Source organism: Phycodurus eques, chromosome 11 (assembly GCF_024500275.1).
Source record: "Phycodurus eques isolate BA_2022a chromosome 11, UOR_Pequ_1.1, whole genome shotgun sequence".
In the NCBI taxonomy this organism is placed as follows: Eukaryota; Metazoa; Chordata; class Actinopteri; order Syngnathiformes; family Syngnathidae; genus Phycodurus; species Phycodurus eques.
The window spans coordinates 13815462-13834740 of NC_084535.1; the positions used below are offsets into that span (position 1 = coordinate 13815462).

The 19279-nt window shown below is 39.4% G+C and overlaps 1 protein-coding gene across 1 annotated transcript; it reads right to left on the minus strand.

The window, feature by feature from the left end:
• Positions 1-7447: 7447 nt before the first annotated feature.
• bmp5 (bone morphogenetic protein 5) lies at positions 7448-18885 on the minus strand. The gene is made up of 7 exons (XM_061689731.1): positions 18052-18885; positions 15170-15362; positions 12161-12309; positions 10931-11128; positions 8650-8726; positions 8453-8563; positions 7448-8302 (listed from the first exon to the last, which is right to left on the minus strand). The coding sequence occupies exons 1-7, from the start codon at positions 18539-18541 to the stop codon at positions 8153-8155; spliced, it is 1368 nt and encodes a 455-aa protein (XP_061545715.1). The 5' UTR covers positions 18542-18885; the 3' UTR covers positions 7448-8152.
• Between the last annotated feature and the right edge of the window lie 394 nt (positions 18886-19279).

The window sequence follows — 19279 nt, forward strand, 5'->3', positions numbered from 1 at the left end:
ACCTCAAAGGAACTGAAAAAAAACCCTATGATAATAATCTCTAAAACATTTAACACACAAATTCTTCATTTTTCCTTTAACTTCGTTTGGCCCTCTGAGAACTTTAAACAAACTTAAATGGCACCCTGATAAGAAAAACGTTCCCCATCCCGGATTTAAACTTTGTAGAAATTGTCTGAAAACAATGTTGAACACAAACAAAATGAATCATTCTTTAGCCTCCATCCATTCAGTTTAGTTCATTTCTATGATGTATCTAACTGAAGTGTCAACCTTCATTTAATCTTTGTGATATTCACATTATATCAAGATGAAAATGGGAAAAATATAATATAATATAATAATATAAGTATAACATTTCCGGTGTATAATTTAACTCGAAGCATGCATTCAAGAGGCTGTACATAAGCAGCAAACATTTCTTGGAAATAGCTTATGAAAAGTGTCTCCATCCCATTGAATTTCCATTATAATCAAATAACTGCAGAGGCTTTTCAAACTATCAAACAAAACGAAAAGCCTTGTTTGCGGCGTTCTTTCCGGAAAGCTGCCACTGTGAGCCAACTTTCCACAGCGAACCTTGGAGACAGCATGTGTGTTACACATTATCTTCACAATGAGGAGCACCATGTTGCTTTTAGGACTGAAAAGTCACTGACCTTTGAGTAAGGTTTATGGTATGTCCACATTATATGCAATTTAATGCAAATTTGCATACAGTATGCAATTTTTCATTGTTATGCTTGCATATTGATGTGGAGATAGTTTCGTATTTTTTCATTGCGGACCTCTGACTTATGACTCCAACTGGATCATTAAAGACTTTAAAGTGAATCAATATTCCTGGTGGAGGGAATTGAATTTCAGGGCACAATACACAACAGTGGCAAGGCTATACAGTACTGTGTAGTAGCTGTAGACATTTCTCTTTCAAACAGATCATGTAGCCTGTTTGACTTGCTGCTTCATGACTGAGCCCTTGTACGAATGGAGTTGGCTTTAACAACAGCAACGAAAAGTAGCAGATGTGTTTGTCAAATAAATATTACTATTTCGAAAGTAACATAATAAATATTACGTTAGTGGTTACTACCACAATAACACACCTGTGTGGAGTTTCCATGTCCCCACCATGCTTACGTAGCTTTTCTTCATGTCTTCCTCCTTCATTCCAAAAACATCCTTGTTAGGTTAATTAAAGATTCTACATCATCAATAGTTGTGAATGTGAATCTGTAATGTGACGGCGACCAGTCCAGGGTGTATAACCCGCCTCCAGGTAACCCGCAACCCGAATGAGGACAAGCACTGTCAGAATGGACTGATGGATAATATAAAATCACAAATAAGTACAGTACAAAATAGATGTTAAAAAAGCTCTAACAGACCTGCTAAGCCATCCAGTCTTGGAATTGACACCAATTGTCCTAGAAAACAGTTTATTTAATGACATAAGGTAAAATTAATGAAATGCAAATCAGTTAGATTAACTTGAATGTACTTTACTAACAGAACGTTAGCCCTGTGGACCTCTGGGTTTCTGTTAATTGTGACTACTAATTTGTGGCTCATTTATTACTATGGAGATAAGTACAGTATGCCTGTGACTCAAACATGACTTCTTTTTATTAAATCTGTTAAAGGACAGTGGTGGGGAGTGAAGACAATGAAAATAAAAACATATCAAGCAAAAACAGTGAGCGGTCAGTCGCTGGCCACTTCTAGTAGGCAATACTGGAACAAGGAAGTGTGGTTCACTCTTGCTTGACGGATAAAATATCAAAGACAACTGGCGCCTAATGTGCTCCAATATAGGACTTGATTTTAGTTTGAACACTTCCAAAACCTCTAGTAGTATTAAGAATATTTGTCTTATTCCTAGTCAGCTGGTTCATAAATGCACAGCCATGAACCTGACATATTATTAAATCACATGCTAAAATGCTAGCTGCTGAAGTTGCAAAACATAAAGGCCTTTTAAAATGAATTGCTTATGTTTTTGATACTAACAAGAAATGCTCTGTTTCAACTGAAATCTATTTATATTATTGTTTTATTAATTTTTAGTTGTGCTTGAAATTGCCTCACTTGAAGTGTTTGTAGACAGACAAATTCAGTATTCATAATTGCTCTTTAAACAAGCAAAAATATATTTTATTTAAATACCCGTTTATGCAATATAATTCTCATTTGGATACTCGATTAGTAAAATATGTGATAGCTGCAGCCCTGACGACATCACTACTGGATGCACTTCTCATTTGTGACAGGTCTTTTGAATGTCACCTCCAAATAAAGTGATAAAAAGTAAGCAGTCAAAATATTTGTACTGCATCGTGGTGTATCATTATCGTGACATAAATTGGTCCGTATTGTACGACATCAAACTAATCAAAATGGATTTAAATAGAAGAGTATAAAAGAAGAAAAACAAGATTGTGTTTGTCCTTCAATTAATTGCAAATAAATGATGAAATTGCAGAGGAGGTTCCAGCCTGGCTGAATTAAATTCATTAAAGCAAAATGATGCTTAAGGTCATAAGTGCTGCCTTCAAACATACAAGGAAATAACACATCAATTTCACATGCAGTTTGCTGTAACAATGTGACACTTAATCCTTTTCTCCTGTGGCTCGCAGCTGTATTGCGCACATGCTGATGGCAAGTAAAACCTGACCATGTTTAAGCATCACCCTCTGAGAGGACACATTCCTTGTCATACCAAACAAGATGTAAAAATGTGACCCGCGCACTCTCCCTTTTCAGGAGGGACTGATTGAGCTGCATGGAAGCTATCGGCCACCCACCGAATACAAATAAGGAGAACCATATGTGTCAAGCAGGACTGGGTAAACTGCACAACATTTTTATTAGATACAGTTTCACTTGCCTTCTGGATTGACTGCAAGTTGACACCATGAAAATAAACTTATGGCTACAGTAAGAAAATAAGGTTTACAGCACTTGAATCAATGAAACCAGGACTTACTAAAATATATACCAATAAATTTATTAAAGGAAGTATTGGGTCTTAATGGTCCATATTTTGCGAACGAGTTGATTTTATGTTTTTTTTGTTTTGCTCAGGAAAATGAAACTGGCAGTTATTCCCCAAAATATCAATCCATTTTGGAGCAATTGGTAAATAACTAAGTGCGTTTGAAAGGGCCAAAATTGACACGCCGCCCATGTCTTGGTGTGACATCAGTGGCAGAAGTGGAGACCGAATTCACTGCATAGCTAATGTGAAAAAAAGGAGTGTACTGCACTAAAAAGTGGCCTATTTTATATGCTGTCGCTGTCAAGTGGAATCCCCTCACCTCCAAAATGAAAACTTTTTAGGAAAGAAAAAAAAAGACAGCTTCCTTGAGTTTCCAAAGACTGCTTTGTTCAAGTTGGTATTATACCTTATATATGAACAACAGCTATCTCAAATGAGCAAAAGCGAGCACCCAAAAATTATGTTAAATCGCTCATTTAACATGCTGAAAAATCGCTAATTTATTTGGGTGGCATTAATTAAAAATGATACAAACATTTCATAAATAGAGTACAAACCTTTTTGGGATCTTTTTCAAATAGTCTGTATAAATAGCACATGCTTTGATATTGACAAAAATGTAAACCTCATGAAAATTATTTGAGAAATGAGCAAGTTATGATTTCTTTTCGATGTCTATGCATTGCCTTTGATGGGAACGTTGCCCCCACCAATAGAGCTGCCAAGTAGGCATTTCAATTAGCCACTTCTATTCATATATGTGCCTCTAACTTCAAGTGGGAAAATCCTCCATGTTACTTCCTGGTTGGCTGTTAAGCAACCACTTACAAATATGGGCAAGCTTGCTGCACCGTTTTAGCCACGCCCCAAAAAACTGGAAAACTGAAATGATGAAAATCGGCTTAATGCTATATCTCACCAACTGATTACTACTTACTGTAGTTCTGAGTCTTTGCACGTTTTCAGTAAATATCTTCATACATGTATAATGTATTTGGAGACAAATCTCTGAATTCACTTTACAGGGTCATTAAGTATTTTTTTTTTTCAGTGCGTGATTTGTATTTTCTTAATTCTCTGTTTCTTGTAATTGTTCTTTGCTGTTGCCGTTTTTCATCACTAGGTGTGTTTGTGTGCGTGTGTGTGTGGGGGGGGGGGGGTAGGGGGGGAGGGGGGGAGGGGCTGGTACTCGGGATGACTATAGAGAAGTAAGTGCATATTGTTACATAGACTCTAAACCCGAGATCATAAATACTGCATTACAACTATACTGCAACCTTTTACAGCAAAATGGCCATTAATGTGATGGATGGAACTAATGAACCTCTGACTCACTCCTGGCTGATTTGACCACAGGGGCGCTCAGAGGAGAATAGGTCAACCCATTTTATATACTAAGAGTTTGCTAATTGTTCCTTTTTATTTAATGTGCCCCAAAACTGGCCTTGTAACTACGAAAAACTTTAATAAGAGCTTATTCATAGTAACTCCCAAAAAAAACAGAAGGCAAATTGCTGAATTGCAGAGAATTTGTGATATTAAACAGTCGATGTGATTGTGAAGTGCTGGGAATAATCATGCCAAGGCAAAAGGCCGCAGGAATGCAAAATCAGCCCTCGGGCCAAGAGTTAAGTTAGCAGGTGGCCTCTTCTATTCACCGAATGTCAACATAGTCCACATAACATCTGGGCAGGCCAGCCACTGCTTTTAATTACGTCCAATACAGTCACTCAATGTTCCGGCATATCCGAAAAAAACATATATAAAATTGGGAGTGTGGGGGGGAGGTGGTGCAACAGTCTGGATCGTGTGTTCTGTGAAGGTCAACACAGTTGTGTAAATAAATATTAATTCTTAATCTTATCCCCATTTCAATAACCTGTTTAAAATCCCTGAGCAGCCGATCTGTGGAAGTGTACTTCCTGAGAAAATATGCTAATCCTGACAGATGTGCAACAACACTGCAAAGTTTACACACTCAACTTCGCTTCCAAAACATGACTGCTAATTCTGTGATGGATGCGTCTTTCTACCGTAATCTGGAAATGATTGCTTTAGAAATTAAAAGCATTTTTTTTCTGCTGGCAGCCTCGTCATCATCACACATTTCTGCTGTAAGGCTATGGAGGTAAACTAAATGCTTCTTTAAACACTCTATACCATGAGCACATACCCAAAAGAACACCCTATGTTTATTCAACTTTTTTTTTTATATCGAAAATGGTAAACCAGTGACTGTGTGCAAAGAAATCTCTCTAAACTGCCAGACATACTTCAATTATAGACGCTGTACGCATTTTTTGCATTTTACATATGAGCAGAATAATCGATTAATTGATTATTAGGAATTATTTGGAATTAATAGTTGATTATGTGTGTCGTGTCTTAAAACAATTGATAAAAAGTGGAGTGCTCTACTTGACAGCAACAAGTGCAGCAGTGGTGATTAAGACCTGGTACATACGCAAGAATATTTCAAATCAAAAGGGTCCCATATTTTGGCTATTTAGACCACCATACAGTGACTCTGTAACATGGACTGCGTATGAAAGTGTCAATTTAAATAATTTAAATAATAGTGTCCCCTGTGAACAGGCCCCTCTGACAGTTACTTCTGTTGACCCAGTTTTGTATCTGCTTTGTCCATATTTGGCTAAGACCGCCCCCTTTCCTATGATTGGTTGCCTCTGCGGAGAAGCCCCACTTGTTAGAGCACACGTGTTTGTTATGTTGACAGCTGACTTGGGATTGTAGAGGGAGGAGGAGATCTTCGCTAGTGACGTAGATAAGCTCGAGAAATTCGAATGACCTGATTTCAGGCCTCTCGACAGAAAAACGTCTGGTACTCAGGAATGCGTGGACAATTTTAATTCATATTTGACATGTTTACTAATACACCATAGATCAATATGACATCCCAAATACAAGGAAAAATTGGATTGGTAAAATATGGGACCTTAAAAGATATTTTATCTGCAACTGACACCACGCATGACAATAAAAACATTTTTGGACAAGTGTGAGGTTGTTTTTGGTCTGCACCATTAATCTCAACATGCCACACCACACACATAAAGACTGTGTCCCATCACCGATCTCCAAATCTCACGTGGTCACACGGGATCTCACAAAAAAAAAGAAGAAACACTTATGGATACGCGCCGATGTTTGCCGAGTGCTTCCGAAGGTTGCCCGAGCTGGGAGCCTTGTAAAATGGCGAAGTCGTGAAAAAGGACTTGCTTTGGAAAATACTTCTTTCCATCTGGGGAACCTACTTTTATACAAAATAACGGCATCGGTTAAGACATGTTTGTTTATATTTACAGTCATTTCCTTGTTCCTGGGTCAGGGCTCTTCTTGATTTGCTACATTCTCTTCAATGTTACACGAGATGTCAGCTTTGTAAACACACATGACGATTTTTGATCATAAATATTGAAAGTGTTTAGTATTTAAGATTGTTGGCCCTCACCCTTTTCGGACCCTATTATTGGAACAAATCCACTCTAAACAAACCTCAGACCTAAGGATAGTCTTCTAAGATTTAAGATGGTAGGGGGACGTGGGAGGGGCAAAATCAGGACAAAAACAGCCCAGTTGTCTTTATGTGTGTACTGGGCCTAAGCTTCTTCCAGGTAGCATTAACCTGCTAAATACTACAATAAAATGAAAACAGGACAGATTCTCCCAACCTATTGAAATTTCTACTTATTATTGATATCTGTAATTTTTTATATTATTTAACAACAATAAACTGAAAGTCATTGATGTTGTCGTTGTTCTCTTGCTTGACTTCCATGCAGGCAGTGTGTGTTCAGGTCCCACTCAGTGAGCGTGTAAATGTGAGTGTGAATGGATGTCTGTACAGTATGTGCCCTGTGACTGACTGGCGACCAATCCAGGGTGTAGTATGCCTGTCATGGGGCTCTAGTTCTCTGAACAGGATAAGTGATACAGAAAATGAATGGATAGAACAATTAATTGACCATGAATTCATCCCACGATTGCTCAAGGAAATGTGGTCAAATGACTACTAAAGTGCATCAAATGACGAATGAAGCATTACAAACTATTGTATTTCCTCATAAACAGGAGTGAGCATTATTCAATTGCAGAGAGGACCAAGGCTCTATTAGGGATTTAAAAAAAAAAAAAAAAGGTCATACCCACGTATAGTAGTATCTGTAATAAAGCACAAGGAAGTTATTTATAACTACCTCGATAGTTGCAGCTATTTTGGTGAGCAACATATTTTGCTGGTCTCAGCAGAGAACTCGTGTTAACAATAGCATCAAGTGCATTGCAATGACCACCTGATGCATCTATTTGAGACGAGGCAATTATTACTCTGAACAGTGAATCAATAACAAGGAAAGCAGTATTTACAAGTGGCACATTTATTAAAAAGTACACAACACTCTGCATTTAGGTACACTTTGTCCAAAAATCACATTGAAATAGAGGAGAGCAACAGGTTTGCAGTAAAGGCCACAGAGGAATGTCATCTTTGGTAAAGTTAAGTAAAAAACAAAACAAACAAAAAACATTGCAATTCCACATGAGCTCAAAACAAACAAACGAGCTAGAACGGGAAAGGTGAAGAATATGATTGGAGTTGAAATATGATAACAGCTATATAGAAAATGCCTCTTTGCAGTTTGTTTCTATTAGGAAAGTCATATTTTTCTCCACAACATTTCCATCAGCCACGTTCATTTGTGATGTAAATTATTTTGCCGTCTTTTTAATACGCTCCTTTAACATCCACAGTTAACCATTTGTGACAAAATCAATATGATTATGATGTTCAGAATATTGTTTTGTCGATATTTGACATTTAAATTGTCTGTAAAAGAAGGAAACACATGTCTATGATGATGACTCCAGTGAACAGTTTTCTCTTAAAAGTAATGTTTTTTAAAAGGAGTACATATATGCCGACGGACATAATTATTTGAAATAAGCATGAAATCAACATTATTATTGCTAATCATTTAAATATCACAGTATTCGGTGCTATTTTTGAACAGAGAATAAATTAGGTAATAAAACTTTATATACATAACACTGTACATCACATCACTCCCAGAGATGATGTGTTTTCCAATCTATTCCCTTTCCAGATAGTATAAATTAAAGTCACCACAGGCACTAATGGCAACCACAAGATCTCACTACCATATTTCTGTACTTCTTGAGAATGACGTTTGAGCTGTCGTCAAAGTAAAGCACTGAAATGGCATTGAGTTTGGTCGGGGCGCAGCACGGCTTTGGCACATTGTCAGGAAACATTAAATGAACCTATAAAAGACAGCAGGAAGGGTGGGCTTCAGAAGAGGTGTGAATGTTGTGACTTTGCAAATGAATTATGGCTGCTGAGAACATGGCGGTGACATATATGCTGATTGTGTTTGCCATACACATGTGGAATACACTCCAGTGGGAACTTACCAAGGTTTGGACAATCGCGTGATTGGTTGCGTTCATGTGCGCATTGAGTGGAAATGAGCATTCGCCGTCGCAGTAAAAAGCGGCATAGCCTTCAGGCGCGATGATCCAGTCCTGCGGCAGAATGGGAATTGAAATTTCATTGGATCATTTGTGACAATATCAGAATTGCTGAGAGACTTTAAATGGCTTTGTCCTACCTGCCAACCCAAATCACGAAAGCTGACATAAAGCTCATGCTTCTTGCAGGCTTGCTTTTGTTCACTTGTGTTAAAATCTGAAAGGTAAACCGGATTATTTGAAAGCAGGACAAAAAAGACACAAAGCAATGGCAAAACTGATGAGACTTCAAGCTTCAGTTAGGGACAACACTGTGTTACAACTTGAGAGCCTCTTGGAGCAGGTACATAAGCCATCAAGCTGTTATTTTAAGGACCATTTGGAACATACTGTTGCTCGAAAAGCATTTAGTGCATGAGGTTGTAAAGATTTAACAGCTAGTGTGGGCATTCACACAAATGGCAATTTTATAACCGGAAAACCATTTGCAAATGCAAATCTGTATCATCAAACCTATTCATGTGTAATATTATTTTAAACCATTTTGTACACGAATGACCTGTGAGTCGACATTATATGTGCAATTTCTCATCACGGGAAGCAAAATTGGCATTAAAACAGTGGAATAAGTTTTTTTTTTTGTAGAATGGGAATAATTCATATTGGCTGTCCCACCTCGAACTAACATCAACCGATCAAATTGTGCAGATCATATATCACGTCGTGCCAACTAGAGTCACAATTGACATTTCGACACTGCACATGCACTTAGTAATGGAGGAATGAATATACTTGAGCTCTGTGACTTGTGTAAGGACATCAACTACAATACAAAATCACTGGTGATAATGTAGCTTGAAGGACATTAAATTGGATTTTCATAATTTCTGCCACATTTCAAATGCACAGGATATGCAGTATATATCTCTAAGTGGCTCCACTTGTACATTAGAAATGTGAGGTAGCGCTGTCGTAGGTACAATATAACGGTATATTGTCAACATCGTGTGTTTGTTTGTTTGTTTGTTTGTTTTAGTTTATGGAAAATGTGTCCAATATCAATATCAAAAGACATGAAGATGCAGTATGCTTGCACCAGAGTTAGCAAAAAGCTAATTTCCATCAGTAGGCCATCTATCGTTAGATTTCCCTCGTAGCTATTGAGGGAATCCTGTTTCTTTTCCTCTGCTAATATGCATGTGCATAGCGGGATTTCTTTTTTCATTGATCCATTTACAGCTCAGCACACAGAGTCAATATGGTATCCATCTATCTTTATCTGACCGGTGGATATTTGTGGTTCATTTATTAATCTTGTTTTTTCATTTCATTGTGTGGTCTATGTAAAATACTGTATTTCAATTATAAATAAATAGACAAAAGATCACATAAAATTGACATTATTTATTTGCTATTTTAAAGGGAAAATACTACAGTATATTGGGATATAACATTTCCTGTATCAGGATATACATTTTTGTCCATATCGCACAGCTCTAGTTTGAGGGCAGCTGTTTTTTAAATTCATAAACCAACACAGAAACCACCTCACAATGAACTCATAAATCAGTACGGGCCAACAAGCAGCAGTAAAGGAGAAGGAGCATCTGCTATAGTTAACACTCAGCATGCGGCTGTTAGTCACAGTTAAGTCACTCGGCGGAAGATTAGGACCAGCAAGGCCTTCTATGGTGGCCTTAATATGATCAGAAGCAGAGACCTACATTTATAACCTAAATTCTATTAAATTGGTCCATGAAATTGTAATAATTTATTCCCAACGGTGTATCCACTTCATTCTGTGGCGTTTCTCGTGGCTGCGCTGCTTCCGGTATGTGTGTGAATGATGGATTTTCATTCATTCATTCATTCATTTTCCATACCGCGTATCCTCAATAGGGTCGCGGGCGTGCTTGAGCCTATCCCAGCTACCTTCGGGCAAGAGGCGGGGTACACCCTGAACTGGTCGCCAGCCAATCGCAAGGCACGTAGAAACAAACAATCATTCGCACTCACTTTCACACATGATGGATTTTGTTGTTTTTTATCCAATTAGATTTCAGCCTCTATGTTTTGCCATGTCAATCTAATCTGACCAGGATTAGTATCTGCTCAGAATCAGTAGTGCTGCATTATTTAATTTAAAGTATATTAGCAATGGGACTGTTTCTTTAACCAATCAGATAACATATTTTATTTGAGGGGACAGTGAGGGCCGCTGTATCAAAGTGGAGACTGGAATGTAAAACTGCAGCATCCAGAGCCAAGCAAGAGTAACTTGGTAAGGTAACGTTAGCATGTCAGCGCTGCACGTTCGTACCCAGCTGACTGGATACCAGAAATAGTAGGTGGTACTGTAAACCTGCCAATGGAAAAGCGCCATCACAAGCAGATATGCGGCATGCTGATTATGACCCGTACCTCCAGTTTTGGGTGCCCTTGATGACTCCTGTTGATGAGTGGATTTATTGCGGTTGTGGTTCTTCTTTTTCCCACTGGCGGCTCTGACGGAGCGAAGCAACACCCCGCTGGCCTTGAAGAAAGCAACCAGGAAGGGCTGCTGGGACTGAGGCCCGTTGCGCCCCACAATGCCGGCAGATTTCATGTTGATACTGCGCCCTTCAATTATGATAAATATGAAGGACAAGACAAGGAAGGACAAAGACATAAGTGGCTTGTTAACATAATAAGGAAGGGCACATGTTCAATGTACTGTGAACATTAGCTACAAAAGAATCTAAAATCATGTCTTTACAAAAATACTAAGGACACTTTTGATTGACACTTTAGCAATATATATTCATTATTGTAGTTGTAGTTTATAGTGGTGTATGGATGCACAGCATCCTACTGAGTACTGTTTCTTAGATTTTTTTGTATACTATATTTCTATCACATTTTTATTACTTTCTGCTAGAGCCTGTTCCATGCAGATTTCTTTTTTTTCAGGAAGCACAAAGATGAAAAAACAACATTGATATCATTTCTGTTTTTGCACCCTCATCTTTGCTTTGTTTAATTTTAGTCTACTTTTTATTTGAATCATGCTTTGCCAAAATGTACTGTATGAAATAATATGACAAGCCTTACACAAGCAGTCAATTATTTGTATTTATATTTACAAAGAGGTACCTTGATAATTGGAATGCTTTATGTTGCACTTTTACATTTTCATATATGTTATGGACCCCAGGAAGTACTGTATAAGTGTTGCCAAGTGCAGAAGAAATTTGGGATATGAAAAACTAATATAAATAAATAATACTGTGACTCCATTAAAGGTGTATACTTTTATTACTATTAGATACACTACTTGGTACTCCACTGATGCAGTGCAAACAACAACTATATTAATAAACATGATTTTAAAAGAGTACTTCCATGACAGAGTCAATTAAAACAGCATTATTATCTTAGTGACAGAAATAGTTACAGCTCTTGTGTTGGATCGCCACAGACTGTGTAGTTGTACATCATGTTGTGCTGAGGTTACACAGTTATGTGCTTGAATAAGTTAAAATGTATTTTAATCAGACACATTGCACATTATTAACATTTTGTAAAGATGGACATCCATTCAAAAGAAAGTAAAGTAAAGAATAAAGGTCCAGTGATTATTAGGGGGGGGGGGAAGAAGTGATCTTGACTTACCATCTAAAGTCTCCACACATAGTTGGAGGCCTAGATTCTGCTGTGGGTTCATCACCCAATGGTTACTGGTGACCGTTATGTCAAACACCAGCCAACCGCCATCAGATGCTTGAACCCTTTTGGAGTCGAGCAAGAAGGTCTCCGCATCTCTGCAAGTGAGAGCACATCTATTGACCACCTGAACCTATTAATTGCATACACTCTGAAATGACCCCTTTTACATTCGACACATGTCAGCTTGAAAGGGCTGTTTAAGTCTGGTTATCAGGTTGACTTGTCATGCTTTTCAGCAGCAGCTCCACTCAGTCTGTGAAATGAATGTGGGCACTTATTTGCTGAATTATAAACAAATTACTAAACTCTTGGGCCTGCCTCAGCTCCAAAGTAAATAAAAACTTTCTGTGCACCTCAGCATTGCAAAGCCTTAATGGGTACACACACACAAAAAAGAAACCATATGGCTCTTTGAAGGCATTCTCATTCAGGATGCAGGAGGTCTGCACAAATTACAACACAACAGATAAATGAAGTCTTACAGTCTCTGTAAAGGATGCCTGAAGTCCTATTCAGTAAAAAAAAAAAAAAAAAAAAAAAAGCCAAAAGCTAAGTGCTATAGTACTTGTTAGGTTCTCGAGCTCATCATGCTGTCATCCTCTTAAAACCAAACTACTGTATCTTAGTTGAAAGTACCTTTAACAGTGAAACCAAAAGATGGATGGTTGTTTTTTGTTTGTTTTTGTTTTGTTTGAAAGCTTTGCACTTCATCAACAATGATTGATTGCGGAGCTGTGTGGTGAAGCATTTTCCAGTTTTTATGCTAGAAGTATTTGTTGGGTAAAACATCTTTGGCTTTCTGATCATATTCATGTGCACTAGAAGTTAAAGTGTTGTTAAAAACAAGATGAGCCTAACATGAGGCATCAATCAGGTAAAAGGTCAAAAAACAGCTTGTTAATTTGCATCGGGTGCTTTCAAGTGGCAGATCAGCCAGGGTAGTTCCTGCTATGCTTTTGTGGTCGCATTATGACGTTCAAAAAGAAGGAGGAATTTCCACATGCCCCCAAAAGGTCAGGAGTTATTCACGTGTTTATTACAGCTGTAATAAAAGCCAAGCTCATGAGGAATTCCACAAAAATGTACAGTAGTTGACCGAAATCATGTGCTCATTCAGATTGTGCGTGTTATGTAAGAGCTGTAGATGATGAAAAGATGTTGAAAAATTCTCTCTCCCGTCAAAGAGCTTTTGGATTTGCTTATGCCTTTTTTTATATGCTAGTTGCTGGAGACCATAATAACTTACACTGGGACAGTTTTATGAAACTGTACTTCCAAATGGTTATGCGCAGTGGGAATATGACAAACTGAAAAGTTTCACTTGAGCCACTGATGACAGGTAGATTCACAAGAATATAGTTTTGTAATGTCACACCCCCAATTGACTGGATATGATATGATATGATTATGATATATGATACTGTATGAGATGATATATGATATGGTGTATGATATATATGATTATGAGATGAGATGATGTATGATATTATATATGATATCCATCTATCCATCCATTTTCCGTAGCGCTTCTCCTCACTAGGGTCACGGGCGTGCTGGAGCCTATCCCAGCTATCATCAGGCGAGATGCGGGGTACACCCTGAACTGGTCGCCAGCCAATCGCAAGGCACGTATAAACAAACAACCATTCGCACTCACAGTCACACCTACGGGCAATTTAGAGTCTTTAATCAACCCACCACGCATGTTTTGGGGATGTGGGAGGAAACCGGAGTGCCCGGAGGAAACCCACACAGGCACGGGGAGAACATGCAAACTCCACACAGGCGGGGCCGGGATTTGAATCCCGCTCCTCAGAACTGTGAGGCAGATGTGCTAACCAGTCGGCTACCGTGCTGCCTACATATGATATGATTATGATATGATATATATGATATGATAACCGAAAATGAAAGAGATAATGGGCATCCGGTCATAGCAGCAGAACTGGATGCAAGTTCCTCAGCAAAAAAGTGACAAAAAATAATCTTGTCGACTGGATCGCCACATGGACTGTAATATTAATTTGTCATTATTACTGAATATTACCAAACATTGCCATTTTGTAATTGTTTTTTCTTAGTTTGTATCGACTTCCACTGTGGTTTGTATGATTTTGGTTTCAGTAACATTACCTGCAATAGCCTACACCCTGTGAAAACAAATACGCCAACATAAACCTTTCCTCTTTAAGACGCTGGAGTTTATTGACTCTGGCCTATTCAAAGCCCTCGAGGGTCATATCTCCCCTTCGATCACCCACACATTTCTTTCGCAAAAAAGCTCACTTTTGAGCAGGCCCATGTGCATTCAGCTATGTCACTATTTAAACTTCCGTTATATAGTAAAGACAGGCAGGTATAGTGGGTATAACAGTGACCATGGGGAGCACTTGGAAGCCCCCGAACCCTCTAATATGGGCCCTTGTGGTTTTGTCTGGGACTCGGCCAGCCGGGCAAGAAACACAAGACGAGTGATAAGTGATGGACCCTCCAAGCTTCATAAGTGGCCAACTCGCTAATGGGCTTCTCTTTATCCGGGAACTATATTTGTAAGGCCGATGTGGTGTGAATGAAGGAGACCAGAGATAGGGATCCGAGGTTGTAAGACAATAGCTGCTACTGTCGCTTGTTTATAGACTAAAGCATATGAAACCGTTTCAAATTGTACAGTGTTGAAATGGAAAGGCAGAGTAACAGCAGAATGATAATTTTATCTCAAGATCATTATAAACAATCACCATCATAAAACCTTTATTAACCAATTTAAACATTTTTAACTGCCATCCAAATGCAAAAAAAAAAAAGTATATTTAAACAATGTTTTAAAATTAATTGTGACATTTAAGTCATGTTTTACCTGGAAAATTATGGTAAGACTTCACATTTTACAACTTTTGAGACATTCCAGATTTGAGGTTCCATTCATGTTAATGTGTGGTTAAGGTAGGTGCTTACTTGTTTGGAAACTCTTTAATGACTTGATGAATAGTAACCTTCAGCGTGAGATTGTCAAAGCGGCCATGGCTGCGGTCCTTATAGATGCGAAACTCTGCAGCGGTGACCGCCTCTCCATCCGGGATCTGAGTCAGATCGAAACGGAATTCCTTGTAGTGTCTTCGTTGGTGAGAGAAATCTTTATCTTTCTCCACTGAGAAGCAAAATAGTACAGTGTGAATTTCATTTCTCAATATGTTCCTGAACATATTGTATGAACACAACGGGAAATAAAGTTGGTAATTTTTCACATCTTCTTTTACATTCCTGGTCCAATCCAAACATTTTGACTCCCAACAAAAGCACTTTCCACTTCATTAAATCAGTCAAGTGAATACAGGTAGTGGTTCCCAGACAGGCCCTCCACTGTGTGCCTAACTGCATTCTATGGCCATGATGAATGGGCTGTCAGTTAATAAAAACAGGCTGATTTCACTTAAAGACACTTTGCTGTGCTCCTCATGACAGAGAAGAGAGCAAACAGGATTCCTCAATGTCACGTGAAGCTCGGCTCTGACCTCATTGCTGACCTTGAGTTGACCTTCTATCATACCATAATGCTGTATTTCTGCAAATAGTGGACTCTGCTAATATACACTGTACCTGAACTGACACACATAGACGCCTGAATGGATGGTATTGGTAATAAAACATAAAGAGGCCAAGCCCATTGCAATTCAGTTGCTGACCAAAACAGCAGCACCGACTGAGGCATGACAGCACGTAAAACATTTGTTGGATAAAATCGACTGCCACGTGATATTGAGATGTCTTTTTCAGTGATTAGCGTTCCAGGCGACTGTGCTTGTGCTGCAGTTTTGTGTTCCTCCATGTTAACGGCACAGCACCAGAATGAGTTCCACCACCCTGACTTTTTTATTTGCCATGATTTCTCTGCATTTTCAGCATGACAGCCCTTTTATTTCCCTTAAACTTCACTTTAGATTTATGGTACTATTTTAATAAAGCAATATCCAGTCATTTACCTGACAACGAGCTGGAGCCTATCCCAGCTGACTTTGGGCAAGAGGCAGGGTACACCCTGGACTTGTTCCAGGTCATTTGCATAGTTATAATAATATTTTCTCTCCTCATTTAATGTTATTACAAATTTGTACCAATAAAAGCCTCCTCCGAATAGATGGCTAGATGCACAGTCCTCTCCCCATACATATATATATATATATATATATATATATATATATATATATATATATCCATCCAGTTTCTGAGCCGCTTCTCCTCACTAAGGTCGCGGGCGTGCTGGAGCCTATACCAGCTGTCATCGGGCAGGAGGCGGGGTACAACCTGAACTGGTTGCCAGCCAATCGCAGGGCACATACAAACAAACAACCATTTGCACTCACATTCACACCTATGGGCAATTTAGAGTCTCCAATTAATGCATGTTTTTGGGATGTGGGAGGAAACCGGAGTGCCCGGAGAAAACTCACGCAGGCCTAATAGAGAAAAAGCAGACCCAAATGTGATACGCCTGAAAGATTGTGCTTGGACAGGGCATTTGACTGGCATCCTCAGTGATATTATGCAGTGCACTTTCCAGATATTTTATCGTGAGGGGTCGCCTGCGGCTACTTAGCACAAACAGGTCAGAGGTCAGGTCTGACTCTTTCCCCGCTGAGTGTTTTCCATTAAAGGAGCCACAGGCAGTAATTTGAAGCAGAAGTGCCACCGAGCATTCCAAATTCAAGTGGAGAAGAGTTCAATGACAGTGTCTTCTGATTAAGATCAATGCGATTCTAAAAAGATTCATGAATAATTCTTGCATTTTCTGGGGAGAAAAACAGCAGATTTAGGATAAGCCTTGTCACATAGCGTATAGCAGCTTGTAAGAGAGCTGAGGTCAGTAGCTATATTTGAGTGTACTGTAATAAAGACAGAGGCCCATTGAACACTTCACTGACAGTCACCAGAACGAGAGCAGAGCTTTTAAGGCTGACAATGTACATGTCCCGCTGGAGCGCTAAGTGGAAGCAGATGGGCTCGGGCCAAGGTGAGTTACTGCCCAGCATCTCCACACAAATTCACTACTACTGAAAGAAAAAATAACATATTGAGCATGTCAGCACCAGAACCTTAAACAGATGATCTCGTGGGAGATCGACCTCCAATTTGTGTTGAACATTATCATTTTAATTTGGGAACCCCCAGTTGGACACAAAATGAAGATGGTTTGATACATATGAAGTAAATGTGTCTGTCAATATCAGTCCCACCGCCTTCTCCTTTAAATGGCAGGAAATAATTAAGACTAATTTTCTCAAGGTCAGACAGTCATCTGATAAGTCGGACTGAACTGTGGGCTCAAAGGTTACAGCTACTGAACAAACACAGCAATTATAGAGATCAGCAGTCTTTTACACCAAAGCAACAGAAATGCATGCAACGTTGAAAGGCATTTCATTTGTCTCATATTCCACAATGACTATGGAAATTGGGTACATTCTACATATCGTATTCGTTTGAAAAAAGCTCGAAAAGAAATGGATGCAATTGATTCCCACAAGAAAGATCTATTCAGATTGGATAAAAACATTTTTCATTCATAATACTGTGAAAAAATGTTTTATTTGACCTTGACAACACTCTTAGAAAAAGTTTCCTTGTCACAGGTTGTACCATGGACACTTTGACATGGTTCTACGCCATAAAGGAACATACAGTAACTGTGTTTGTTTGGCCCTAAAGAACAAATAAACATTCTCTTGGGTTCCATTAGCCCTATCCTGTACATTACATTTCCACACACCTATTTAGAACATGGGATAATTAGAAGTATTTGATTGAGGTTTTGTTGTATTTGGATGAACTCTATGGCTTACCTATATTGACAAAACTCATCACCATGTCTGCATCATTGAGAAAGTTGTTGTCATGCCCCGTGGCGAGAGCCGGGCTTTGACCCAGCAGAGGGGCCGCTCGGTAGGACTGGGCCACACGGGAGTAGCCCACATGCTGGGGGCTGTAGTAACCCTTCCTGGAGTGCCCTTGGGCCTTGGCAACGTGGCTCTTTCCTGCACCTTGCGGCACCACCTCTTCCTCCACAGCCATGGCGTTGTAAAGGTCGAGCATGAAGAGCGGTGCGGAGGACGCCTGTTTCCCAGGAGAGAAGGGCCTTGGGCGGTGAGGCAAACCCAGGATGGAGAGGATCTCCCTCTGGATCTCCCGTCGCTCGTGATTGCGTAACTTCCTGTAGATAAAACTGGAGTGCACATGGTTGTCACTGAAGGCGCAATGAGCACAGGACAGAAAAGTCAAGCAGCTCCAAATAAGTCCAAGCATAGCACGGCTCCAAGGGGACATGTTGCTCATTTTAGGATCACAAGTTCAACTACATTGCACTGTGTGGAAGACCTTGAGCAGATATCCAGAATGGAATCATGGACGCACGGAGGAAGCAGCACAGCCTCCAGGCTGGTAACTGGGGAGAATTGAGAGGAGACAAATGAGGTATCAGCTTGCAACCAAGACGGCACTCCTTCTCCTTTTCCTTCTCCTGCTCAAATTTAAACTCATCCAAGGTCCATCCAAAGTCTCACTGACTATTTATGGACTTGTGACAGCGTCCCTCACCTCACGCCTCTTTGATGAAAAAAAACCAAACAAAAAAACATGTAGCTACGCCCAAAAAGGTCGGCATGAGTGTTCCGGAGATGAAATTGTAGTGGAAGAGTCAACTTTTGCCCCTGCACTCACTTTTCTCCCCCACAGAGAGAGAGAGAGAGAGAGAGAGAGAGAGAGAGAGAGAGAGAGAGAGAGAGAGAGAGAGAGGGGGGGGGTGCATGTTACCCTCTGAGAACATCCCACACTCCACTTTTTGTTTGTGCATCCACCTCTAGAGGCCGCAATAAAAATGTCACAACCCCACTCCCACGGTGAACGTGTAAACGGAGACACTTGAAATTCGAGAGCCTGTGCTAACGAGTGAAAGAATAGTGGCCGAGCCTTTTAATCACTTTGACTTATCGAAGTCACTATGTCTGCATACAATGCATCGGACCAAGGTTTTACTGAATGGTCCACTGAGGATATGGAAAGCCATATTTCTTA